This window comes from Rana temporaria, chromosome 11 (assembly GCF_905171775.1).
Source record: "Rana temporaria chromosome 11, aRanTem1.1, whole genome shotgun sequence".
NCBI classification, from domain to species: Eukaryota; Metazoa; Chordata; class Amphibia; order Anura; family Ranidae; genus Rana; species Rana temporaria.
The window spans coordinates 117669964-117697322 of NC_053499.1; the positions used below are offsets into that span (position 1 = coordinate 117669964).

The window sequence follows — 27359 nt, forward strand, 5'->3', positions numbered from 1 at the left end:
GAAACATAAGAGCTGCCATTTCTGATGTCTGTGTTAGAATAACTTTACTGGCTGTGATGCTGACTCTCACTAATCCGGAACAGGTACCTAGGAGTTCACATATTTTATCCTTATCCACAAACTTGTTCAAGGTCAGCAACGCACAAGGCGCTAAAAGCCAGTTCAGTTTAATGATCAGGCGACTTTGTCAAGAAAAAAAAAATGCTTGGCAGCCTTCAGGTTTCTACCAGGAAAAGTTAAAATGTTCATAACTTCAGCATGCCGAATTGCCCAAGGATATACTTCAAAGTAGGCGACAGGATGTAGCAGGGGCCAAGCCTACTACATGACTCAATTCTGTGCAGACATAAATTTTAATTTTACGCAAAGCCTATACACTCTGACTAGCGAATGCACAAATCATTCTACGCAGAGGCAATGTTTGCAATATATCCTTTTACAATCACTGATAATGGTAAATTGGAGTCACACTGTTAATACTATTCCTGAATTGTGTTTAATATCTCTATAGAGGATATTACACACATTTTCCATTTAGTTCACTTAGTTAATATTAATACACAGTATTAGTGTAATTAGATCATAAAAACCCACTACAAGATTCATTATAAAATGATTATCAAGCAAAGAATAATGAGCTTACAAATATTGTTTCCATTATTTTATATACACATACAAGAAAAGAAGGATACTTTGCCCGGGCCATGTAATACTGATATACTGCATACCAACCTAACTTGTGTCAGGTCCAGCATAGCACAAACCATGGCAGTGATCTTATTGCAAATCACAGTATAACATCTTTTCTTAAGTAATCTCCATCTCCCATTAGGCAGTGAAGTAAACCGTTTAACACTGGTTTTTCCTTCTAGTGCTTATGAAATAACAGGAGAAATATTTAGGTTTGCCTCAAAAGCATTTATGATAGCATATACTACAAATGGTTACTACAGATGCACAGTGAAAATGTTATCAAAAGAAAATGTATTTTAAATGTTGCTTACGAGAAAAATTATAACGCGTGTAAAATGTAATACAGTGCTAAATAAATAAAGATCACAGCTGCTTAAAGAGGACCAACACGTCATCTGAGCACCACAAACCAAAAATGCTATTTAATTCATTTTTAATATTCAAAGCAAACTCGCCCATCCATGTCTCCGTTCTTTTGCTGAGAAGTCACTTTGAAAAACACCCCCTAGCATTTCTGGCTGTGGCCATCTTGAGTAAGGGCAGATTATTCATGTAGCCTTTACTTCCTGGAATCCATCTACCATTAGCCCAGGCATGCAAGGAGGAGAGGCTGTGCTTGGCTGAGAAAGCCCCTCCTCTCATCCTGAAGACTCCTGGGATGCATGACATAATTTGCCTAGGCATGAAAACCAGGAAGTAACTGAAGAAATGTAAAAAAAAAAAAAATTTAACAAGCAATTATGATATACTTTCCTATTCATTTACTAATGCCAGCAGCATAAAGATTAAAAATAGTCAATGTTGCTTGAGAGAGTGAAGTTACGCTTTACCAACAATTGACATTTTTAATTACAATACAAGATTAGCCTCTTGTTGACAATGGCATCATTTGCAACAGAGTAATGCAAACATGGCATCTGTAGAGAAGATGTCAGTCACACCAAGGGCTGGTTTACACCTGCAGTTGTGGGGGCAGTAAAAAAAAAAGGCCATCAAGCTTTTGTAAGAGTTCTACTAGTCTTTTCTGCCCAGGTACTGACACATAAAAGCAATAATCTGTCAGAAAAATCATCTAAAATGCAGCAAGAAGCCTCCAATAGTCAAGAGCGTTTAGCAATTAAATGACTGGCAGATACTGGATCTCTTAATGTACTTGATCTGCCAGCATTTGTTAGACAAATTTGATACAGCAATATATATTGCTTTTAATAAATCAAGTACACATCTCCCAGATGTCCTATTTTCCTTGTACACATACAGCTTGCACTGTGGGTTGAATACATACTCAAAGATACATATATTCTGCGAGCATCTCGCAACTTAGCGTTTTTAGAAAGCAAAATGGATGGATAATGGCTAAAGGTATCATATTGCATAAAGTTTATGCTGCTAAAGAAATAAATCCAAATAAAATATTGGCCATGGGCTAGGAACTACCATCCTAAAAAAAAAGCTTCATTTAAGCCAACTCTAGGATCAATACAAACTAGACTAGTGTACTAAAATGTAATCTTTTATGTAGCCTTAGGATGTAATGCCATACATGTCCTGACACAAGACCATGACCCCAATAACTCAGCAGTGTCAGGGTTGAATTCCTTTTCACATGCTTACAGTTTTACTTAACTGGCTGTTAAATTGAGCAATAGGCTAAGCAAGTCCTGGTGTTCAACTTTCATGGCTGGGAATACAAGAACTGAAATATTGAAGTGGGTAACAAATAGCTGAATCAGATCAGAAAGGGTAGCAAAGCTATAAACAAAATGTAAATCCAGGCCAGTGCAATATATACAAGAATAACATTGTCTCTACTTCACAGAATGTCAATTGCGTATTATACATAAAAAAATTACTGCAACCGTGTTGCATTTGCATGGATATTGCACTTTTTTCTTGCAATGAAATGTATGAAAATGTGGCTGGTTGCTGCTAGGCAATGGCACCTTTCCTTTGTGCCGTAGTGTTCAGCCTAAGTGCCTTTGGTTAAATATAAAAACTCAACTATAAATTTCTCCCCTAACACTGCAAACATGTATGTCAGTTTGGGCATTACCTTATTGAAATTGCATTTGAAGTGAAATACATTTGAAGCCTTGCTCAACATCGGTCTATTGTAATAAAAAAGAAACTGTATGTGTTAACTAGTTATTCCGCTTACTGGAATTTGAGTAAAAACTCTCTAAGTGTAAAAGCCCAAATCAGTAAACCATACTTAAATTCATATTACGCCTTTAAAAAACATTATACAATATTTACAATTACAATAATAAACCACTTCACATTACCAACTTGGTTTTAGATCAGGGCTGCAAATTATTTTGAACTGGTTTACAATTATGAGAACACATAGCCCATCTATTTGATAAGCTCATATCAAAAATGAGTTAACACTAGCAATTTGCATGTGATCATATTTGGCAGAATTTCCCACACTCTGTTATCAATGATTGCAATAGTTTGGCCATAACTCAATAAAGATTGCACAATGCATGCTAAAGTCTTTCCTATGTAAATTGTTGACCTGGAGGATTTTTTTCCAACAAAACAGGAGTTTCTCCGATAGAAGTACTCCAGTGTACAAAAAAGAAAACAATAAAAAAAGCACTATACCGGCACAGTGTGGCACTCTACGGAGAAGTGATCACCTCCAATAAGATAAACACACTTTCTAAATGTATCGTTCCTAATTAAACATAACTTTGTGTGCATGAAGCATTTGCAAAATGCAGCATAAAAGCCATACAACGTTATCAATCACTAGAGAGGTATCAGAACAATTAAATATTAATGGTTAGAGAACTTTTCCCTTACCCTAAGTAATAATAAATTGGACAACATAAATCTCTCTGATTGGATAAGAGCACAGCTGCTCTCCCCATAAATTAAAATGTTTTGTTTTTTTAATGTAGCGTTTGGTTAAGTATTCACCAAATATTGCAGTTTTCAATATAAATAGGTTGCATTCTCATATCTGCTCCAATAGCAAAATGGTGATCTCCACGGAATGGAGGTATCTGTACAGTTTTGACACAAAAGAAAATTACTTTACTCCATCATTGCAGAAACTAAACTCTGTAAACATTCACAGTTATATTACATTCAATCTTACAAGAAATGTCCTAAAGAACATTAGAAAAAGTGTTTGAAAGAAGAACTTTGCTGAGCAGAGCAACCAGAACCTTTTTAATTTTCTGAACTGCATAGGAAGAATGAAAGGGAGAGTCCCAACTGGTTGCTAAACACAATGCATAGTTCAGACACCGATAAAGTCCCCTCATAGCTAAGATATTAACAGCAGTAACAATAGAGATGGGAGAACATCCAGACAGGTGTCCATGCAGAATGGAATTAAAGACCAAGCTTCTTCTTCTGCAGGAAGTAGGCATCAAATCTTGCCGTAGCATAGTCCTTTAAAAAATCATGTAAAATGATTACTCAAACAATACATGTGTAAGATGACCACTTCAACATTCCCTGTATCCCGTCTTAGTATGTGTTGCATTTAAAGATATTACCTCTATCCCTGGTACTACTCTGCTTTATTTGTTTGATTTACGAATAATAGTACAAACACTCATCTTCCTCACCATGCCCACTCTGAAAAGTAATACATTACAAGTGCTATAGCACAACACAAGATGTAGTTACCCAGATAGCAAGCAATTGTGCTTCAAGTGTGAAAATTACTTGCTAAGCTAATGCTAGACTTGCCAGTGTTAAGAAGTTAAATGCACAATTGCAGTAAGTCCACATTGTATCACTCCAGATCAGCTTTCTTTGCAAACATTCTGCAAGTCAAGCCGGAAGTTCTGGTTCGGTTATGTTGTGTAATAGTCATCCCACCACAGGGGTCACTGTGGATGAATTTCCATGCTGTAGACTTGCAGAGCTCTTGCTGTATACTCACAACTGCAACTTTGCTCTTGCTAGAGACTTGCCATGCAAATTTGCTACAAATTGGAAAAGTGTCAACTAGAACTTGTGCTTCAAGTGCTCTCCAAATTGTACAAATTGCCAGTGAGAATATGCAAAAAGTTAACAGACTTACAATTGAACACTGCCACAAATTTGTGGCAAGTTATCCTTGTTATCTGGGCATACACCTGTTAGCAAAGACACCTAACTTGCAGAAATACTGAGAGTATACTGTGTGTTAGGGGCTACCAAAGCTGACCTCTGAAAATACTCATTAACTGGATGTTGTGGTGATCCAATTCCAGATAGCAAGCAACTGAGCTACAAGTTTGAAAATGACTTGCTAAGCTATTGATAGACTTGCAAGGCTTCGCAAGTTTGTTGCACAATTGCATCAAGTCTGCATTGCATGACTCCAGATCAACTTCCTTTGCAAACAATCTTAAAGTCTTCTGCAAATTCTGGTTTAAATATGTTGTGCAATAGTCATCCCAATACAAGTGTTCACTGTGACTTGCAGAGCTGCTCTTGCTGGAGACTTTCCATACAACTTTTGCTACAAGTTGGAAAAGTGTCAACTAGAATTTGTGCTTCAAGTGCTCTCCAGGTGTACAATTGCCAGTGAAAATGTGCAGCAAGTTAACAAGACTCAGGCCTCGTACACACGACCGAGGAACTTGTCGGAAAAGACACATCGTTTTCCTCGACGAGTTCCTTGTTAGGCTTGTCAAAGGAACTCGACAAGCTTGCTTTGCGTACACACGGTCAAGACAAAATCTCCTTGTTCTCAAACGCGGTGACGTACAACACATACAATAGCAGGGGAAGTTCGATTCCACTGGCACAACCCTTGGGGCTGCTTTTGCTAATCTCATGTTACTGTGTGTTAAGTAAAAGTTTGGTAAGAGACGATTTGCACTTTTCAGTCTGTTACAGCGTGAAAGATGTGTTATCTCCATTACAAACGCTACTTTTACCGAAGGTGCGCTCCCGTCTCATACTTTATTCTGAGCATGCGCGGGTTTCTTAGCATACACACGATCGTGTTTCTCATCGAAAACCAGCCCGACGAGGAACACAACGAGGAAAGTGAGACTCCCGTCGAGGAAAAAGAGAACTTGTTCTCTTTTTTCCTGGTCGAGTTCCTCGACAGTTTCCTCGATGAAATACGTACACACGACTGTTTTCCTCAGCAAAAAAGCTCTGCCACCAAGTTTCTTGATGGATTCGAGGAAAACGGTCGTGTGTACGAGGTCTTACAGTTCAACATTGCCAAAAATTTGTAGCAAGTTATCCTTGTTGTCTGGGTTAGTTTTAATACTTTGAGTCACTAAGAATATATGGCAATTTCCTCTAAAGAGTACTTAATTTGTTCGACAGTAGGTACAGGCTTCCCATTCATGTCTGAAAGCCTTGCTGTACCCATTATTTATTTTATTTCTCTCTGTGATGAAACTGGACATTGTTTTGGAAGATTTTGGATTGCCAATTGGTCGCTTTTTAGTCAAAACCAAATGTTGACAGTAGCCCACGAGAGATACATCTACCTACACTCCTGAAAATGGTTGGTATTATACAGAACTTAAAAAAAATAAAAACACACAATGATGTCTATCCCATTGAGAGACCCTGTCACCAACTTACAAAACTCCTTTCCATAAACTATTTTATATTCTCTTGCAAGTTACCTTTGAACTTGCTAAATAAAATAAAAACTTCTTAGGGAAGAGTCCATTCCCTAGCACAGCTTTTTCTCTCCTTGAATGTAGGCCCCCCTCTTCTAGGAGTGTTTGTCTGTGCTGGCCTAGCATCTTCACCCCCTCACCCTCCTCCCATAAACATTTTCTATATGTATCTTCTAGAAAGGAGGGAAAAAATAATACTATAGAGCAGGGGTTAGGAACCTGTGGCTCTTTTGATGGCTGCATCTGGCTCTCGCCTCTCAATCCGCGGATCGTGTGGTGTGCCGATCCACGGATTAAGCCCATAGGAAAGGCCGCGGCTTCGGCCTAGCAACCGGAGCGGCGGCCATCTTGGTGGCCTAGGTGAGCGGCGCGCTGACGTCATCACGCCTCAACTGCTCATGGATCTGCCTGCTTGTGTAGTGATAAGCAAGCAGACAATCATATATACAGTGGGAGAGATGTGGATATTACTGTGGGGGAGATGTGGATTCTACAGTGGGGGGAGATGTGGATATTACAGTGGGGGGAGATGTGGATATTACAGTGGGGGGAGATGTGGATATTACAGTGGGGGGATGTGGATATTACAGTGGGGGGGGGATGTGGATATTACAGTGGGGGGGGGATGTGGATATTACAGTGGGGGGGGGGATGTGGATATTACAGTGGGGGGGGGGGATGTGGATATTACAGTGGGGGGGGATGTGGATATTACAGTGGGGGGGGGGATGTGGATATTACAGTGGGGGGGGGGGGGATGTGGATATTACAGTGGGGGGGGATGTGGATATTACAGTGGGGGGGGGATGTGGATATTACAGTGGGGGGGGGATGTGGATATTACAGTGGGGGGAGATGTGGATATTACAGTGGGGGGAGATGTGGATATTACAGTGGGGGGAGATGTGGATATTACAGTGGGGGGAGATGTGGATATTACAGTGGGGGGAGATGTGGATATTACAGTGGGGGGAGATATGTGGATATTATTGTTTTAAACATATATTGTATGGCTCTCACTGCATTACATTTAAAATATGTGGCGTTCATGGCTCTCTTAGCCAAAAAGGTTCCCGACCCCTGCTATAGAGTTTCATTGAGTGACAGCTCCAAGTCCACTGGGGCTGCTGACATCACATCCAAGACAGTGCATGCTTCGACACTAATTTAATAAAGTATTACTCACCATATAACCAAATTCAATTGAAGAGATTTTTGCTTGTATAATAGACCAGAGGCCCCAAAATAAATGTGATGCAAGGGCAAACCTAAGTTAGAAGCAGAAGCAAAATAACGAAGTTAGCAGATTATAGGAAAGCACTTTCTACTATCATTTGCTGCGGTGTTAAAGATGCCCATGAAATAAAAATTCCACCAAAAACATGAGGAAAATTAAATGGTGATTTTATTCTTGATCTGTAAAAATCTTTACGCTTAATCAATGTCTTACATTTCTCTTTAGCCAGACTTCTTGAAATAATATGCACTAGCTCATGTAGTGAGGACACTGCAATACATCAGCAATTCAGCTGCTTCTGCTGAAGGATGCACTGGAGGCCAAATCGTTTTTAGAGGTTTGCCTGGAGTTTAGTTTTAAACTACTTATGTTACTATACAATTACACAGTTATTTAAGGGTTTAAAATATGTCCATCAAGTTAACTTCTCAAACTCCAGAAGTTTTGGCCCAAAGGAAGACAAAAAATAAAAACAGCCAACTATGACCATTTTGTTTCAGGGGAAGAAAATCCTCTTACCCTAGAAGGCCTTGTGTACTTAAAGGGGTTGTAAATTCATTTTTTTTATCTTAATGCATTCTGTGCATTAAGATTAAAAGCCTTCTGTGTGTAGCAGCCTCCCCCCTCAGACTCCCTAATACTTACCTGAGCCCCATCTCTATCCAGTGAGGTCAAAGAGTCCCTCGGAAGTCTGGGACTCTCCATCCTGATTGGCTGAGACACAGCAGCGGTGTCTTTGGCTTCCGATGCTTTCAAAGTCAGTTAGCCAATCAGGAGAGAGAGGGAGCAGGGCCGAACCGCAGCTTTGTGTCTGAATGGACCTAGGGAGCTGCAGCTGTATCTTAGTACATGAGTGAACTATTGCACTCTTGAAAAACAAATTTAGGCCGGATTCACACTTGTGCGGTGCGAATTCCATCTCTGTTATCTCTGCAAAGAGATAACAGAGCTGTTCAGCGGTTCCTGTGCATTGCAGCTGTGGATTTGCTGACCTGGGAGGGGGAGGGGGGGTAGTGTAGTGAGCACGGAACACATTTGCGAATCAGATGCATTCCCATAGAAGATAATGTGCAGACAATTCGCACCGCAATGCCTAGAAAACGCACACGTTTTTTGGGGCAATGCGCAGTGCGAATGCATCGCACATATGTGAACCAGCCTCATTAAAATGAATGTATTTTCTAATGACAGGCGAATTGGTTGCGTTTTAAGCCGCATTCTGATTTGCATAGGTGTGAACCCGGCCTTAAGTTGGCCATAGCTGGATCGAAATTTAGCAAGTTCAGTGGGAATTTCGATCTGACAATGGCAGTTCCCATTCGAGAGGAGCTGACCAAGTAATCAACTTCGACGCTGATCAGTGTATTCTGGCAGTGGAGGAGTCCTACTGTCAGAGTAGTATGACAAAACGTGGAGTATTGCTTCAACCACCTTGAATGAGGATGGGGGAATCCATTTGTTTTCTTTGGATCAGTTGGCTGGCTGATGAACTATAAAGTCCTTCACTAACCTGTTAACTTCAATTAACATTTCATTCTCAATTTGACTTTTTTCTTCATTGCTCAGGTTCTCTAACCCTGGCTGAAACTCTGCCATGTAGCTGGAAATGAAGTGAAGCTGAAAGACAGAAGAACACCAAACGGCTGTCAGACACTGAACTCTGGTAATATTCAGACACACAAAAGAGCCATCAGCTGCTAATATAAATGTATTTTAAGAGAACTGTTAGACTTGCAGCTGTCACCATGCCATGTTACACAGGCTGCAGATTGACTGGGATTTTCATGCAACAGCTGTAGACCCACTTGGCCGAGCACCAGGGCTCAATATAGACAAAATATTTCACCCGATTTGACCAAAAATTCAACTTCCAAATAATTAACCACTTAAAGCGGGGGTTCACCCTATACAAAAAAAAGAAAAAAAAGCGCGAGCTACAGTATGCCTGTCTTAATTTTTTTATCCCCGTACTCACTGTGTAATCGTACATAGAAGATTCCGACTGCCCACGGGGAATGGGCGTACCAATCCAGACGGAAGGTGATTGACGGCCGGCTCTGGCGCGTCACGCTTCTCCGGAAATAGCCGAAATAGGCTTGGCTCTTCACGGCGCCTGCGCATAGTCTGTGCGCAGGCGCCGTGAAGAGCCGAGACCTACTCCGGCTGTCTTCGGGGAGCGTGACGTGCCAGAGCCGGCCGTCAATCACCCTCCCTCTTGAAAGGAACACCCATTCCCCGCGGGCAGTCGGAATCTTCTATGTACGATTACACAGTGAGTACGGGGATAAAAAAATTAAGACAGGCATACTGTAGCTCGCGCTACTATGCCTAGTTTTATGCTAAAAAGTTGTTCTGCAGGGTGAAACACCGCTTTAAGGACAAAGCCTCTTTCTGAGATTTGCTGTCTACAAGTTAAAAACATTTTTTTTTTTTTGCTAGAAACTTACTTAGAACCCCAAACATTCTATATTTTTTCTAACACCCTAGAGAATAAAATGGCGATCATTGCAATACTTTTTGTCACACCGTATTTGCACAGCGGTCTTACAAGTGCACTTTTTTGGGAAAAAATTAAATTTCAAATGAAAAAAAGAAGAAAACAGTAAAGTTTGCCCAATTTTTTTTTTATATTGTGAAAGATAATGTTACATCGAGTAAATTGATACCCAACATGTCACGCTTCAAAGTTGCGCCTGCTTGTTGACTGGCGACAAACTTTTACCCTTAAAATCTCCATAGGCAACGTTTAAAAATTTGTACGGGTTGCATGTTTTGAGTTACAGAGGAGGTCCAGGGCTAGAATTATTGCTCTCGCTCTAATGATCGCGACGATACCTCACATGTGTGGTTAGAACATCGTTTTCATATGCAGGCTCTGTCACGTATTCGTTCGCTTCTGCACGCGAGCTCGTTGGGACGGGGCTCATTAAAAAAAAAAAAGTTTTCTTCTTATTTTACTTCAAATTTTTTATTTTGACACTGCTTTAAAAATAAAATACATTTGGGTCACTTTTATTCCTATTATAAGGAATGTAATTGTAAACATCCCTTGTAATAGAAAAAGCACATGACAGGACCTCTTAAATATGAGATCTGGGGTGAAAAAGACCTCAGATCTCATATTTACACTAAAAATAAATGGCCTTTTAAGAGCATTGGGCAGAAGTGACTCTTTGATGTCGCTTTCGCCCTGCAATCAAATGGAGACGGGTAGGGGCCATCTTGCCCTGACTCATCCCCATGTCAGGCTAGGAAGAGGATCCGATCACCTCCGCCGTTACCGACGGCTCCGGTAAGCGGCGGAGTGCACCAGAGAGCAACAGAATGGGCCCTCTCCCACCACTGATAAAACTGATCTCCGCGGCGAATCTGCTGCAGAGACCACTTTTATCTTGAAGCGGACCGCCTGCTCTTGAAGAGGATACCGAGGTTATGGTAGTTAGCTGCAGTATTTCTCATTAAAGTAGCGACGTAAAACAATGGTGGGCGGTCCGGAAGTGGTTAAATATCACCCTGTTAATGACATCAGTGGTCTGAGCTCATGAAAAGGGACAACTGTGCGGCTAATGCCAAGTACGCGCGATCTGACTTTTGTCCGGCCAAACTCACATCGGAATTCCGACGGAATTCCATCAGAGTAACATGTTCTCTATCTAAACTCTTGATGGAATTCCTCTGAATATCTGATGGAAAAACTCAGATGGGCATACACGCGGTCGGAATTTCCGATGGAAAAAGTCAGTCTTTTGGACTTTTTCCATCGGAAATTCCGATCGGGTGTACGGGCCTTTTAGAATATTTTCCCAAATAAGGAGATTATGGCTTGGAAAAAAGTTGAAAAAATAAAACAAAATTATAAAAAACTAATCTCAGCTAAGCTAGGTGAAGTTATTTACAGAACTCTCATAATAAATTAAGCCAATACCTGTTGTTTCTTTGAGGGATAATTCGAGAAATTGGCTTTGAAGAACGGAAACTTTTCATAAGTGTAATCATACATCCATTCACAGAAGTGATTACCGATATCAAAACCCCTGGAGGAAGAGAATCATGTTAAGTGGCAACAAAAGTATAAATACAGTTTTAGAATTGAGGTTGTGTCCATAGACATTAACTGCGATGACAAATCAACAGCTGCAAAAACCTGCTGACCCAGCATGTTAACAGTTTATAATCCTTTCAAGATGACAAACGTGCATATCTGTAATCTGATCTGCGTATAGCAGGCTCTATGCTACACAACAGATGATCATAAAACTAAGTGGCTTACAGCAGAGCCTACCTTTAACCTCATCATCATTAGAAACTGATGTGAATGGTTCTTTGTGTGCTGCAAAGTAATATACATTATATTGTCAAAAGTATTGGAACGCCTGCCTTTACATGCATATGAACGTTAATGGTATCCCAGTCTTAGTCTGTAGTGTTCAATATCGAGTTGACCGACCCTTTGCAGCTATAGCGGCTTCAACTCATCTGGGAAGGCTGTCCACAAGGTTTAGGAGTGTGTCTATGGGAATTCTTCTAGAAGCGCATATACAAAGAAAAAGAGCCGCTGCTCCAGGTGTATGATGATAACCTGAGGTGGAATGTCTCGTAGAGTGCCAGCCCCGGCTTGCCTTTGTGGGAAACTTGTAAGAAAAGAAATGGCTACACATCCTGGAATTCCGATTGCCTTTTATTGTTAACACCAAAGACACCAACACGAAGTCACGTAGATGCGTTTCATACAAACATCTTGTGCGTAATCATTACCATTTGTGAGGTCAGGTATTGATGTTGAATGAGGCCTGGCTCGCAGTCTCCGCTCTAATTTATCCCAAATGTGTTCCATAGGGCTGAGGTTATGGACCTTGCTTTGTGCACTGGTCCAAATAATTTGATGGCGGGGGATTATGGTGGGGTTGTTTTTCAAGGGTTGGGCTTGGCCCCTTCGTACTAGTGAAGGGAACTCTTAAGGCGTCAGCATACCAAGACATTTTGGACAACTTCATGCTCCCAACTTTGTGGGAACAATTTGGGGATTGCCCCTTCCTGTTCCAACATGACTGGGCACCACTGCACAAAGCAAGGTCCATAAAGACATGGATGAGCAAGTTTGGGGTGGAGGAACTTGACTGGTCTGAACTCAACCTGATAGAATATCTTTGGGATGAATTAGAGCAAAGTCTATGAGCTAGGCCTTCTCCTCCAACATCAATAACTGACCTCACAAGTGCTTCTGGAAAATTGGTCAAACATTCCCATAGACACACTCCTAAACCTTGTGGACACCCTTCCCAGAAGAGTTGAAGCGATTATAGCTGCAATGGGTGGGCCAACTCAATATTGAATCCTACGGACTAAGACTGGGGTGCCAATAAAGTTCATGTGCGTGTAAAGGCAGGTGTCCCAATACTTTTGACAATATAGTATATATATATATATATATATATATATATATATATATATATATATATATATATATATATATATATATATATATATATATATATATATAGTTTGTGTTATTTCTTAGGGCACAGTCACATTGCCTAAATGTTATTTGAAGTTGAAGTGTATGTAAGCCAAAACACTTATCTTCTGTTCAGTATAGATTTGCAAGAGTTGATATATGCGCTTGAAGAGTGCAAAAATATCTATTGATCCTGCTAGAAATCCAGTGAGCTGACAATTACTGTGCATCTGTGGCCAATTCAAACTCTAGGCCACCACCCTATTCTATGGGGTTGATGAAAGATGTGGCTTTCTGCATCCCAACACCTCTTGTCTTTAGTTGAAAATCACTGCTCCTTCATGAATCTAATACACTGAATGAATGTTGTCACCCTAAGACAGGAAGTGTGTTACTGGCAGAATTACCAGGTGAAAGCAGAATGACGTCTAAAAAAATAAATAAGAGCACTAATATAGCCAAGACATCTAAAGAACTGGTAAGCTGTAACATATTATATTTTAGCTCTTTGGTTTAAAGTGTGCCTTGCAGAGCATACAGTATATATGAGCCTGCCAACAGTAGTCTCTTCTGCTGTGAAATGCTGTCATTGTCTTATTATACAATAAGCAATGAATGTTAATATTGTTGGCCAAAACAGTCCATAAAACTCTTATGCCCTGTACACACGTACAGGATTCCCGGTGGACTTTTTACCGCCGAGAACCTGCTTGGCAGCTTTTTCCCCCTACACACGGCCGGTTTTCCTAGAGTCTACAAAATAGGGGATAGATTTATTGCATTTTGTTTTTACTAGTAATGGCGGCGATATGCAATTTTTTGGTGACCGTGACATTGCGACGGACATATCTGACACTTTTGACACATTTTTGGGACCATTCACATTTATACAGCGATTAGTGCTATAAAACTGCACCGATTACTGTGTAAATATGACTGCCAGGGAAGGGGTCGCTGAAGAGGTTAAATATGTTCCCTAGGGAGTGCTTCTAACTGTAGGGGGAGGGGACTCACAAGGGGAGGAGACTGATCTGTGTTCCTCTGTACTGGAAACACACATCGGTCTCCTCACCTCTGACAAGACGTGAATCTGTGTTTACACACACAGATCCACGGTCCTGCCGTGATTGCGGGCAATCGCGGGTGCTCGGCGGACATCGCGGCCGCCAGGCACGTGCAATGGGTCCCGAGCGATGCCGCGGGCGCCCCCTAGATGGCCGGGAAGCCCAGGACGTCATATGATGTCCACCCAGGATAGGACGTCATTTGACTATGGGCGGGATCTGAAGTGGTTAAAGGAGCTACCCAACGCAGACATTATGTGATATCTTACCTGTAATTGTAGCTGCTGTATTCAAAGTCTATAAGCATTAGCTTCTGTTTTTCAGAATTCTCTCTTCCTTCCAGTAATAGGACGTTACCTGCAAGGTCAAGCAAGGCAAAGTAATTCCTCAGTAGGTCAAAATGAACAATGACATTGGATTGTGAAGTCTTAGTTAGCAAAGTTGAAGTTTCACAGTCAATAGTACAAAGGTAAATATATAAGCACTGATTGTTGCATTGTAGCAATCAGAAAGGCTTGTTGGATTATCTGTGGACTTCAACAGAAAATCCAACTTTCCCCAGAAAAGCTTATTTGATTTTCTTGCACTTTGAATGAGCATTAATGTACTCCACTCCTTGATTTTGTGAGAGATTTGTTGGTGAATTAGTGGCTGTAAGTAGACAATGCTGCAAAAATCAAGACTACCACTGTGCCATGCTGCATTCATTAGATCTCCCACATTGAGGCTAGGTTCACATATATGCGAATTTGGATGCGTTTTTAACCGCATCAAATGTGAACGGCGACTGCAGTGCGGTTTGCAAAAGGGCCCTGCGCATTTTTGGGTCCGGTTTAAGTGCAAATTCAGGGAAAAAACTGCCCCTGAATCGCACCGAAACCGAAACCCCTGAATGCACCAGACTCCAGACTGCAAACCACAGTCGGACATGTGTGAACCCAGCCCAATACATTTCAATGCCAGCAGCAAAGCTTAAAGGGGTTGTAAATAAAAAAAATTTTTTTTGCTGAAATGACTGTTTACAGGGTATAGAGACATAATAGTTAACTGATTCCTTTTAAAAACGATTAAAAATAGATAAAAATCAATCATATAATGTACCTGTAGTTCCTAGTTTCGTTTTTGCATGTTGTTTCCTGCCTCTCTGCCTTACAGAGCCACAGAGCCATAGAGCAGTGATGGTTTGGAAAACGAAACTAGAAACTAGACACACAGTAATCACACCTCCTTGAAGTTAGGGACCACAGAGAGAAAGCTCCCAGTACTGTGGTCATCAGGAAACAGACAACCAGGAAGTGTGGAGATCAGAGAAGAATTACAGCAACTTGAGAGCAAAAACGAACAATGAGGACATGAAAACAGCACTGCATTAAGGTAAAGGAAGCTATTAAGATAAAAAAATCTTTTCCTTTACAAACCCTTTAAGGGTGGCCATACGTGGATGGAAATTTGGCTGGTTCAGCAGGAACCAGACAAATTTTGAACCAGGTATTGGCAGGCTGGTTGTACAGAAATCGATCTACCGATTGACATCTGTACAACCAGCCTGTCTGTTTTTTTTCTCAGAACGATTAGTGCCATAGCCTGCAGCATTGAACAGTGTGTTCTAGCAACAAGGAAGTCTCGCCGCCGTCAGAACACAAAAGCACAGCACATCGAATTTGTGGATGGGGGAATTAGCTCTTTTTTTTTTTTTTTTATAATCAATGTATGGCCAGCTTTAGTCTTACCTTCCTGGCAGTCATTGTGACAGAATACAACCGGTGATGGGGTTGATTCCAGCAAAGACCTACAAAAATATAAAAAAGGAAGAACATTGAAGACTGATTTAGGAAAGCACAATTATGCTGAGCATATTCTAAGGGATATTTATCCATTACAACATTGACATTTTCACGTATTCCACAAAGTAACACCATATATGCACAAAATATTTTCCTTTCAGCATAACTAATGATACAATAAACATTATTTCTAACAGACAGACCTAAATGACATGTGCAGTTTTGGTGCATTTACTCTTGTTATGCCGCGTACACACGATCGTTTTTCGGCATAAAAAAAAACAACGTTTTTCAGCATGTCCAAAAAACGACGTTTTTCCAACTTCATCATTAAAAACGATGTTGCCCACACACTATCGCTTTTGAAAAATGATGAACAAAGCGCGGTGGCGTACAACGCGTACGACGGCATTCTGAAGGGGGAAGTTCTATTCGCCTTTGGGCTGCTTTTAGCTGATTCCGTGTTAGTAAAAGACGATTCGCGCTTTTCTGTCTGTAACAGCGTGATGAATGTGCTTACTCCATTATGGATGGTAGTTTTACCAGAACGAGCGCTCCCGTCTCATAACTCGCTTCTGGGCATGCGCGGGTTTAAAACATCATTTTAGCCCACACATGATCATTTTTTACAACCCGAAAAACAAAATTTTAAAAAACAACGTTAAAAAAATGCAGCATGTTCGAATTTTTTTGGTGTTGTTTTTCAGAAGCCGAAAAACGATGTGAAGCCCACATACGATCATTTTAAATTACCGCATTTATCGCGGTATAACGCGATCATTTTTGGGCATGAAAAAAAACTACGTTTTTAAAAACGCCGATAAATACGGTACGTTTTTAAAAACGTAGTTTTTTTTCATGCCCAAAAATGATCGTGTGTACGCGGCATTAGGGTTTATCCCCCTGACTCAGTGATTTTGAAATATACTTCCCACTAAAGCAGCTTCCTGTAAAATCATTACTGCATTGCCTGCCTGTTTCCTTACAGTAACTCTTCAAAACTTCCATACAGACTGCTCTCTATTCATTTCAACAGAAAGTCTGTATTGCGACTTGCTTAGCTGTTGACAGGCTTGTGAAGTGAATGGAATGTGGGCCGTGAATGCATTAGGGATGAGGTGCAAAAGTGGGAAGATATAAAATATTTGCTGTGAGGCCAATTGCCAAGAAACAAAAAGCAGAGTTTGGAACCCAGGGGTACATTTTCAAGCCTACACAGTGCTGTCCATGATAATGCTCTGTTTGAAAAATGGTCCATTATATGTGAATGCAAACATAAGAATTGCTCTAGCTGTGTCCCTCTTTATCTCTTTGCCTGGAATTTAACAGATCTACAGGACTGCATGACTTTTAAATGCTATTTATAAAAATCTGTAACATACGAGTCAAGTATCAAAACAGGCCTTACCTCAGGGTGTCCATTTCTTTGGGAAGATTGTAGCTTAAAAACTTATTGAGTTTTCTGATATGAGTTTCTCTAGTGAATTTGATTTTCAACACTTGCTTTAAGTACCTAAAGGAAAAGAGTGAAGTAAATGAGCATACTATGCTAAATTCACTGTACGTTATGTGAATAAACTCAAAACTGGTAAAACTGTCCTCCATGTTAAAAGTTTATGGGTTGACCACTACCTATACATTCCTACTTTGCCAAAGTACATACCACAGAAGAGAGCTTGTATCCCTACTGCTAATGAAAGCTATTGAATTAAGGAGACCCACTAACTGTGATCCTGCTCTAATACAAAATCGGTTTTATCAAGAAAAAAATGGTGTAAGGCAGGCTGCATATATATGCACAGACACTTTAAGGCAGCCATTCTCAACCAGGGTTCTGTGGAAATCTAGGATTCCTCCAGCAGTTGCTAGGGCTTCCTTGAACTCTGGCTGACTGATGGTAAAAAAAAAAAATGTTGTGCGGTCATAAAAGTGGTGCAAGAATCGGCACAAATAGTGCTATTTAATAAATTAAAATTCTTTAAAGTTAATTGATTAGTTTAGTGTTCAGAAACCAAAAAAACAAAAAAAACAGAAGTCGTCTATTCAGATGAAACGTCAGGCAAGGCAAAAAAATAGCGGTGGCGTTTTGACGCCTGTAGAGGGTGGGGGGCGAATGTTTGTTTTTCCAATGCCTGTTTTAACTTTGCTGCTGTAAGTAGATCATTTTATTAAACTCCTATGCTGTTAGTGGACGCTGTGCAATGAGTTATTCTCTTCTCATTGGTATGCTGTATGACCAGGTCCAAGGATTTCTTAAGGATATTTGTCTGTGGTGACTTCCATCTTTGGTATCCACAAGGAGGCTGAAAAACAGAGGTTTGCCTATACCTAGTGTGAGGGGTAAAGCTCACTGATGTGAATACAGACCTTGATAGGTCTAATGATCTGGTAAGAGGATATATGTGCCCTGATTTCCTATGTGGAGCACCAGGTGTTGCACCTAATACGAACCGGAGGGTACTTTTGTGTTTATCACTATATTCCCATTTAATGGTGCCTGCATAACTGTAGGACCAATGGCACTTGGCAAAGCCAACACCATTATACCAGTGATTTTTTTTTTTAGCCGTCTAATAATGGCCAACTGAACGCCCTATAAAGAGAGTATTTTTCCTACTGACGACTAATGTAATAGGCATTTTTGCCATTTACTCCTTATAAATTAACTTTCGTAAAGGGTTCCTCGAGACCTGACAATTATTTTAGGGGTTTCAGCTTCAGCTTCAGCTCTTCTGACCTACCAGAAACCACATACTATTTTCTCCTGAACATAGGCTCATCCCACCTCCCACAATGCAATACCATTGCCTTTTGAAAAACGGGAGCAGTATGCTCAAATTTTCTCAAAGAATTTGAAAAAAATATTTTGAGGTGCAGGAGCATTGTGGTGGTCTGGAATAAAACACAGATGGAAAAAATGTCTACAATAAGGTTATTTATAAATTGCTTGTGCGGATGAACCAAAAAATGTACAAAATAATTACATCAACACAGAAATCAAATAAATGCAAGAAAAAAAACAATCTATTAAAATAATAGAAAACAAGATAAGAAATAGAAAAGAGAAAAATCAACCTACTTGTCCATTGTCCCAAAGAGCCACTTGGGTTCCTTGTTGAACGGCATGCTCATTCCATGAAATCGAGCCATTTTCTCAGCTATTTCAGCAGATATCTCTGGCAAACCTAACTCATCGGTCTCAAGCTTTCGACTCTATAAAAAGGAGGAAACGGTTATTGCTAAAATGTTATAAGGCTTAATTGTTTTTAGCGTTGTTGTTCATACTTATATTTAGGGGCAAACATTAAGCCCAGGTTCACACTGATGCGGGTTAGAAATCGCGCAAGTTCAGCCGAACTTGCACAATTTAAAACCAGCAATGCAGTCCAACTTCGGGGGTGATTTGGCATATATCTGTGCGGGTTCATGCACAGATGTCTATTCAAATCACCTGGGAAGTCGCTAAAAGTAGTACAGGAACTACTTTTGGAAAATTGCTGTGGCGCCACAAAGTCAGCATCGCACCGATTCAGACGCTGCCATTGCCAGTTATTTGACATGTCAAATCGCATGCCGAATCTCAAATCTAGGTCTTTATAGTTTTAGGTATCCTACTACTTTTTATACTGCACTTTCTGCTTATACTGATTTTCTAATACATACACAATCTTTTCTTCCCATGGTAATTTTTTATTTCTTTAGGGGAAAATGTTAAGAAAGTTTAAACTGGTTAAACTGCTTGCATGTAGTAAAGACAAAAACTTGAGAAACTAAAAGCTTTTGAAGCTAGAGCTTCTGAATGCTTATCACTGACATATACACACACACACATATACACACACACACACACACACACACACACACACACACACACACACACAGAGACACAGAGAGAGAGAGAGAGAGAGACACACAGACAGACACAGACACACAAACATTTTACTGCAACTTTCCAGTCCATATGCACTATACTACCAAAAGTATTGTGACGCCTGCCTTTACACGCACATGAACCTTAATGGCATCCCAGTCTTAGTCCGTAGGGTTCAATATTGAGTTGGCCCACCCATTGCAGCAAGAACAGCTTAAACTCTTCTGGGAAGGCTGTCCACAAGGTTTAGGACTGTCTCTATGGGAGTGTTTGACCATTCTTCCAGAAGTGCATTTGTGAGGTCAGGCACTGATGTGGACCTGAAGGCCTGGTCCTTAGTCTCTGCTCCAATTCATCCCAAAGGTGTTCTTTTAGGTTGAGCCTGGTCAAGACTGTGTAGGTCAGTCAAGCACCTCCACCCCAAACCCGCTCATCCATGTCCTTACGGACCTTGCTCTGTGCACTGGTGCCCAGTCATGTTGGAACAGGAAGGGGCCATCCCCAAACTGTTCCCACAAAGTTGGGAGAATGAAATTGTCCAAAATTTCTTGGTATGTTGATGACTTAGGAGTTTCCTTTACTGGAACAAAGGGTCCAAACCCAACCCCTGAAAAACAACCCCACACCATAATCCCTCCAAATGATTTGGACCAGTGCACTACTTTGGGTGTCCTACGTCTGGATGTTGCTGCATTATGTAAACCTATTTTTTTTATATTTTGGAGTAGGGTACCTTGAGACTGTCCATAATTTTAAAGGGTGCCTTGACTGAAAAAAGGTTAAAAACACTGGGCCAGATCCTCAAAAGAGATACGGCGGCGTAACTGCTGTTACGCCGTCGTATCCCTGGTCCTAACTATGGAACTGATCCACAGACTCAGTTTCCCATAGTTAGGACGAAGATCCGACATGTGTAATTGAATTACACTGTCGGATCTTAAGGATGCAATTCTAGGCCGGCCGCTAGGTGGCGAGGCCATTGAGGCCGGCGTAGAATATGCAAATGACCAGTTACGGCGATCCACGAACGCTCCGACGGGCCCGTCGCTCTAAATCTACGTCGTTTACGTCGAGTTCCGCCGCGTAAAACTAGGGCTAAGCCCTAGTGGTCCTAAGCCATGTTAAGTATGGCCGTCGTTCCCGCGTCGAATTTTAAATTCTACGTCGTTTGCGTAAGACGTCCGTGAATGGCGCTGGACGCCATTTACGGTAACGTCTAAGCAAATGACGTCGGAGCGACGTCAGTTAGCGCAATGCACGTCGGGTAATTTACCCGACGGAGCATGCGCAGTACGTCCGGCGCGGGAGCGCGCCTAATTTAAATGGGACTCGCCCATTTGAATAGGAACGCCTTGCGCCGGACGGATTTAAGTTACAGCGCCGCAAAATTCCAGGTAAGTGCTTTGTGGATCGGCACCTAACTTTGGAATTTTGCGGCGGAGTAACTTAAATCAGAAAAGTTACGTTGCGCCAAGGCTTTGTGGATAACCCCCACTGATCTAAGGACTGTTAAGTTGCAATATATTGCAATTGTATTATTGGGCATATTTATGCTTTAATGTTTATTCTTTTAGACTCACAAAATAGCATCTTTATCACTTACTGTACCTGCGGCCAATAAACAGGAACCAGAAAGCTAATTTGTTGAATTATAGGAACAGTACTCTTATTTCTTCTAGTTTTAGCATCTATTTTTTGCATCAATACATCATAATTACAGCCAACTCATTCTAGTCAATCGTATATGAGCAGTATATCAGTGCAATGATATGTCAGTGTTTGTAGCCAATCATCTGTATGATTTAACTTGGATAAAAAGTGTAGGTGTTGCCAAAAGCAGAGAACATCCCCCATTTCATAACTAGTAACTGGGAAGGCGAGATGTAGCATCTGGTGGGCTCTATGGTCAACACATCATATATTTCCTTAAAGCGGAGGTTCACCCTAAATATTAAATACAGTTTACCGAGACCAGCTCAATATGTATATGAACATTTGGCTAATAAAAAATGTATAGTTCATTCAAATACCGTGAATCTGTTTTCAAGAGACACTTTCTGGTCTCCCTCCTGCGGGAGTGGGCGTGTCTCCTCTCTTTCCCAGTGTTTGCTGGGAGTTGATCGCAATGTCTCCTGGGAGTACAGTGTTGTGCTTTCCAGGAGACAATTCATAAAGCCGACCGACGAAATCTTGCGGGATTTCACATCTCACATGACTCAAGAAGCAAGTCACGTCACAGCATTCACCGCTTCCAGGAAGTATTTGCTTGTGGGCTTCACAATGCCCACAAGCAAGATGGAACATTCCAGGAGGAATTTTTATAAAGTATTATTTACGGCCGATTCACAGTGCGGGGGAACAGAAACATAAGACACGTGAGTACAAGCTTGACAAACCGAAAACCCATAGATGCACAGCAAAAAAACGATGTCCCGCAGAACCCCCGCTTTAAAATCTGATACATCAGGTCAAATAAAACAAGTGTCAGTGTAGTTTAAAGTGGATGTAAACCCAAAAAATTGCATTTTTTTTATGTCACAATGTAGAGAATAAGATTTCATATCATCTGTGCCCAGTCTTGCCACACATAGTTAATACAGCTCTGAGCAATCCACTTTTATTGTTAAGTGAAAATTAACCGACTTCCAGATAAAAACCTGTCTAAATAAAAAGTCCTTTCCATCCCCTTGCTTCGAGTGACAGGGTTTTTACATATCTTGTGCACTAGCTTGGACACATGCACATTCCTGGATGTTTATCACAATATGGGGGGTGATCCACAGTTCATTGTGAGAGGTAATGTATGTCACTCGAAGCAAGGGGACGGAAAGGACTTTTTATTTAGACAGGTTTTTTATCTGGAAGTCTGTTAATTTTCACTGAACAATAAAGGAGGATTGCTCAGAGCTGGATTAACTCTGTGTGGCAAGACTGGGCACAGATTATACGAAATCTTATTCTCTACATTGTGGTTTACATCCACTTTAAACATTGTTCTTTTTCTTTATACATTTATCTTTGTATCTACCTAGAGATTTAGTTAAAGTCTATTGATCCTAACAAAGGAAATATCACTTCATATATTTAGCAGGACTTAAAATATGTCCACTACTAAGTGGGTTTATTTGAGACACAATGAAGCAAAGTGGTGTCAGACAATTGGCATTTAATTGCCCAGAATAAAGATTCCAATCCTGAAACCAAAATGTTCTTATTCAGCCAGTTTTTGGCATTTGTTCAGTAAAAACCAAGAGGGTGATTAAGAAGCCAATGGAATTTACATAATCAGGCATTCCACTACTTCATATTGCTGATTCATACAATACAAGACCCCAAAAATTTGGTCCCTGCTTACTGGAATGAATTCTTCAAGACGTCCTTGTGGCAAGATCCCATACAGCTTAGGACCAAGGGATCTCTCTGCCAAGATTGCGAACATGACACTCTCCATTACCATGGCTGCAGCACCCTGTGAAGAAGAAATTCGACAATGGAATTATACTGATAAACAACATTACCAGCAACATGGAAAAAGGATTTTACAGCCTCATGACTAAAAGGCCACATGCTTTAGCTGTAAACCAGGTTAAAGTAAAGTCACCGATGTATCAGGTTAACTGCATGCAGACAGTAGACTAAGTCAATGAAGCATCTAGTCTGCTTATCTTAATCCAGACAGCAACAGAGCAGCCCATTAAAGAACAATAGCAGACAAGTCAGATTAATGATGCAGGAGGTATTTACCCTTCTTATAGCTTGCAGAGAGGTTACCTGGAGATAAAGGATATTCTCTAATCAACACTGTATACTCAGCATATACACACAGTCTAGAAATAACCCTTGAATAGTCTGTACATTAAGGCCCCATACACACCATAGAATCTATCCGCAGATAAATCCCATCAAATGGGTTTCTGCGGATAGATCCTATGGTGTGTACACGCCAACGGATATTTATCCGCAGATAAATCTCCCCTGGAATGGATTTCCAGCAGATAAATATTTGTCGACATGCACAGAATATCTATCTGCTGGAATCCATTCCAACGGATGGATCCGCTCGTCTGTACAGACTTACCGGATCCATCCGTCCAAAGGGATTCCCCGCACGCGCCGTAATGAATAGACGCATGCGTGGAATTCCTTATATGACAGCGTCGCGTCCGTCGCCGCGTCATAATAGCGGCGACGGCGCGACACGTCATCGGCAGAGGATTTCAGCGCGGATTTCAATGCGATGGTGTGTACACGCCATCGCATAGAAATCCTCTGAAATCTTAGAGAGGATTTATCCGCGGATACGGTCCGCTGAACCGTATTCGCGGATAAATTCTATCGTGTGTATGGGGCCTAAGACTCTGGAAGTTGAAGGTAAAATGCAGATACAAATATACATCTGTGTGTACAGAGGGTAAAGGTATTCATACAGAACCAATCTGTAGAGTGATAAAGATTTAAGACAGGAGTGTCCAAACTTTTTTCAAAGAGGGCCAGATTTGATCAAGTGAACATGTGTGAGAGCCGACCATTTTGCCTAAAATTCTTTGTACCATTTAAATTCGGTCTAAGTGTGTTCGAGCACTAATACACTGCCCAACAAGAATTCTCCAGCCTTTGTGGCTGTGTGTGATAAAGAGATGAGCTTGGGCGTGTTATTTGGATATACCATATTTATTGGCGTATAACACACACCTTCACTTTAAGAGGGAAGTTTCAGGAAAAAATAAAATTTGAAATTAAGAACTGTGATGCAAAATAAGGGTCAGTGCCCAAAAAAGCAGCCTCACCATTGCCATCAGTGCAGCCTGATCAAAGGGGGGGGGGGGCAGGGAAGGGGGCGGGACGAGCACTAAACAGATTACATACAGGAGAATCTCCTGTTTATATGGTGGACTCTTTAATACAAAGTCCCGCCTCCTATGATGAACAAAACAGTTGTCCAATGGCAGCCTAGGAGACGGGACTTCCTATTACAGACACCGCTGAGTAAACAGGAGATTCTCCTGTATGTAATCTGATGGCACTTGTCCCACCCCCTTTCCTGTCCCCTCCGAGGCAGCACTGATAAATAGAGTATATAAATATCTTTTGTGGCCCTGGGGGCCACAAAAGATATATATCCAAATTACCAGGGGGGCCACATTAAACCAGAACCCGGGCCGCAATTGGCCCGCGGGCCAGACTTTGGACATGCCTGATTTAAGAGAAATCATCAAAAGCAGCCTGTCTGGTTTTACCTTTTGGTGACATGCTATCAAACGATCAGCAAAGATTTATCATTGTAATCCCTCAATGTAAACTTACAACACTATCCTGCTTGAATTGCATTCTAAGGCCTCGTACACACGACCGAGTTTCTCGGCAAAAACCAGCAAGAAGCTTGCTGTTTTTTTTTTTTTTTGCCGAGTAAACCGGTCGTGCGTACACTTTTCGACGAGGAAACCGTCGAGGATCTCGTCGGGCCAAAAATAAAGCATGTCTTTTTTTTCCTCGACGGGAATGGGAAAATTTGGCTCGCCGAGATCCTCGGCGGCTTCACAAGGAACTCGACGAGTAAAACGATGTGTTTCGCCCGTCGAGTGCCTCGGACGTGTGTACGAGGCTTTATAGTATATCTGGAGGCAAAGTCTTTGTCTCCATTAGGGAGATTCAACCCTCTATTTGTACAGGTGACCACTGTCACAGGGGAAGAAAGTTAAAGGAAATCAAACATTTTAATGTTATCCCCATAACAAGGAGGTAGGGGGAATCATCTAATGAGGGGACAACTGACTAAAAAACAAAAATCCCCTTAATTGTGGAGTTTTCTTAAAAATTTTCTGGTGTTTCTAGGACAAGTGAAGAAAAATGTCTCCAATGGTACAGAGACAGCAAAAAATAATCTAGCAGGGAGTTTAATCCTTTGCGACTCTAAACTACGAAAAAATGTAAACAGCATTAAACACATTAAAGAATAAAACTATATTAAAGTACAAAAATGTTATACATAACATCTTATTGTTCATTAGATGTGGCAGTTGCATTATTTAAAATGTTCAGGCTAAAAAGCACTTCAAACGAGTACAAAAAAATACCTGTTGATCTTGCCAGAAATGAAATGCCCTTGTCGCATTAGGTGAGATAACTGCAGAAGCTTATATTCCTTCTGTAAACTACTGATCTCACCATCTCTCATATAAAGGAGATGAACAAAAGTAAATATGGTTGTAGTCCAGCCTGTATGGCAACCACTGTTCCCTTCAAAGATACAGGGGGTGGATTGAGAGCAACCAGCCAGGAAGTGTGTTAATCCCATGTTTACCAGGTGACAATAAAATAAAAATTACTGAAATGTTACAGTTTAGAAGTCAGGATGGAAACTGTACAACCCCAACACTAGACAGAAATGAGTTATAGCTTGACATTACTAAGAATTTAGGAAGGATGTCCCCATTCATGACAATTCCTTCCACCAGTAACTCACTGCTAAAGATAAATAGCTTGATGTGGGCAACAAGCTTGTGGTAGGTCTACACAACAGCCAGGTTTGCCTGCGTGCAATTGCAGGAAAAATTCCTACCACCCAAAATGGGGTCAATTAGTATGAGATGCACACCTGATAATACCTGCAAACACAGAATATTTTTTTTTCTCCACCAGGACCTGGTGAAATCAAGACTTGTCTTTTCATCCATCACTTCCCTACTGGTCTATGGAGTACCAACTCTGCACCTGCATAGACTATTTTTTGCATGGCCTGCTCCACAGTTTTTGTACCTTCTCTAAAAAAAAAAAAAAATATGCTTACAAAACAAGTGATCTCTCTATATCTTGCTGCACATGGTAATTGGCTTGACATTTTGTTCAGTCTCCCAAATAAAGTGCATTCTACATTCGACAAAGATGTTCAGTGATTGCATTATTACATGCTCAATACACCATTTATTTTTAGAAATTAAAATCTAATATGTAAAAATCTATACTTTTCTAATACTAACAGCACAAACTAGAGACCTTTCTCTTTGATTGCTGGAGATAAACTATTAAACTAAATACATGCGGTGACACATTAGAGTCAAGGAAAAACCTGCACACAAAGATTCAGTATAGTTTCCAGCTTCCTTGGCATTGTGCCAAAGACTGATGAAGCACAGAGTTCAGGTCAAAAGAAAAACACAGGAGCCTCTGATGCATAATGAATCCAACAAAATAATGCATTTGAACTTTAAATCAACTGTATCACATGAATTATGCAACTCATGTGCCTGGGTATTGAAGCACAAATCACTGGTTGTATGCCTTACAGAAGTTTAATTTTAAGGACTTGCTTTTCCCTCACCAACGAACTCAGAGCCCCTAAACAGCAAACTCAGAGCCCCTAAACGGCAAACTCAGAGCCCCTAAACGGCAAACTCAGAGCCCCTAAACGGCAAACTCAGAGCCCCTAAACGGCAAACTCAGAGCCCCTAAACGGCAAACTCAGAGCCCCTAAACGGCAAACTCAGAGCCCCTAAACGGCAAACTCAGAGCCCCTAAACGGCAAACTCAGAGCCCCTAAACGGCAAACTCCGAGCCCCTAAACGGAAAACTCCGAGCCCCTAAACGGAAAACTCCGAGCCCCTAAACGGAAAACTCAGAGCCCCTAAACGGCAAACTCAGAGCCCCTAAACGGCAAA

General features: G+C 41.0%; 1 protein-coding gene across 2 annotated transcripts in view; it reads right to left on the reverse strand.

Moving 5' to 3' along the window:
- Window positions 1-513: 513 nt before the first annotated feature.
- The window catches only part of CHKA (choline kinase alpha), a 50649-nt gene continuing 23803 nt past the window's right edge, over window positions 514-27359 (reverse strand). Inside the window, exons 4-13 of one of the 2 annotated variants that reach the window (XM_040328916.1) lie at window positions 23449-23475; window positions 23060-23173; window positions 18913-19046; window positions 17242-17346; window positions 15780-15838; window positions 14319-14406; window positions 11456-11564; window positions 9041-9147; window positions 7480-7561; window positions 514-4101 (exon numbers count right to left, since the gene is read on the reverse strand). In XM_040328916.1, coding sequence (XP_040184850.1) covers window positions 4042-4101; window positions 7480-7561; window positions 9041-9147; window positions 11456-11564; window positions 14319-14406; window positions 15780-15838; window positions 17242-17346; window positions 18913-19046; window positions 23060-23173; window positions 23449-23475 — 885 coding nt within the window. In that variant the 3' untranslated portion in view covers window positions 514-4041. The remainder of the gene's footprint in view (window positions 4102-7479; window positions 7562-9040; window positions 9148-11455; window positions 11565-14318; window positions 14407-15779; window positions 15839-17241; window positions 17347-18912; window positions 19047-23059; window positions 23174-23448; window positions 23476-27359) is intronic. The other variant, XM_040328917.1, reaches the window with a different exon arrangement.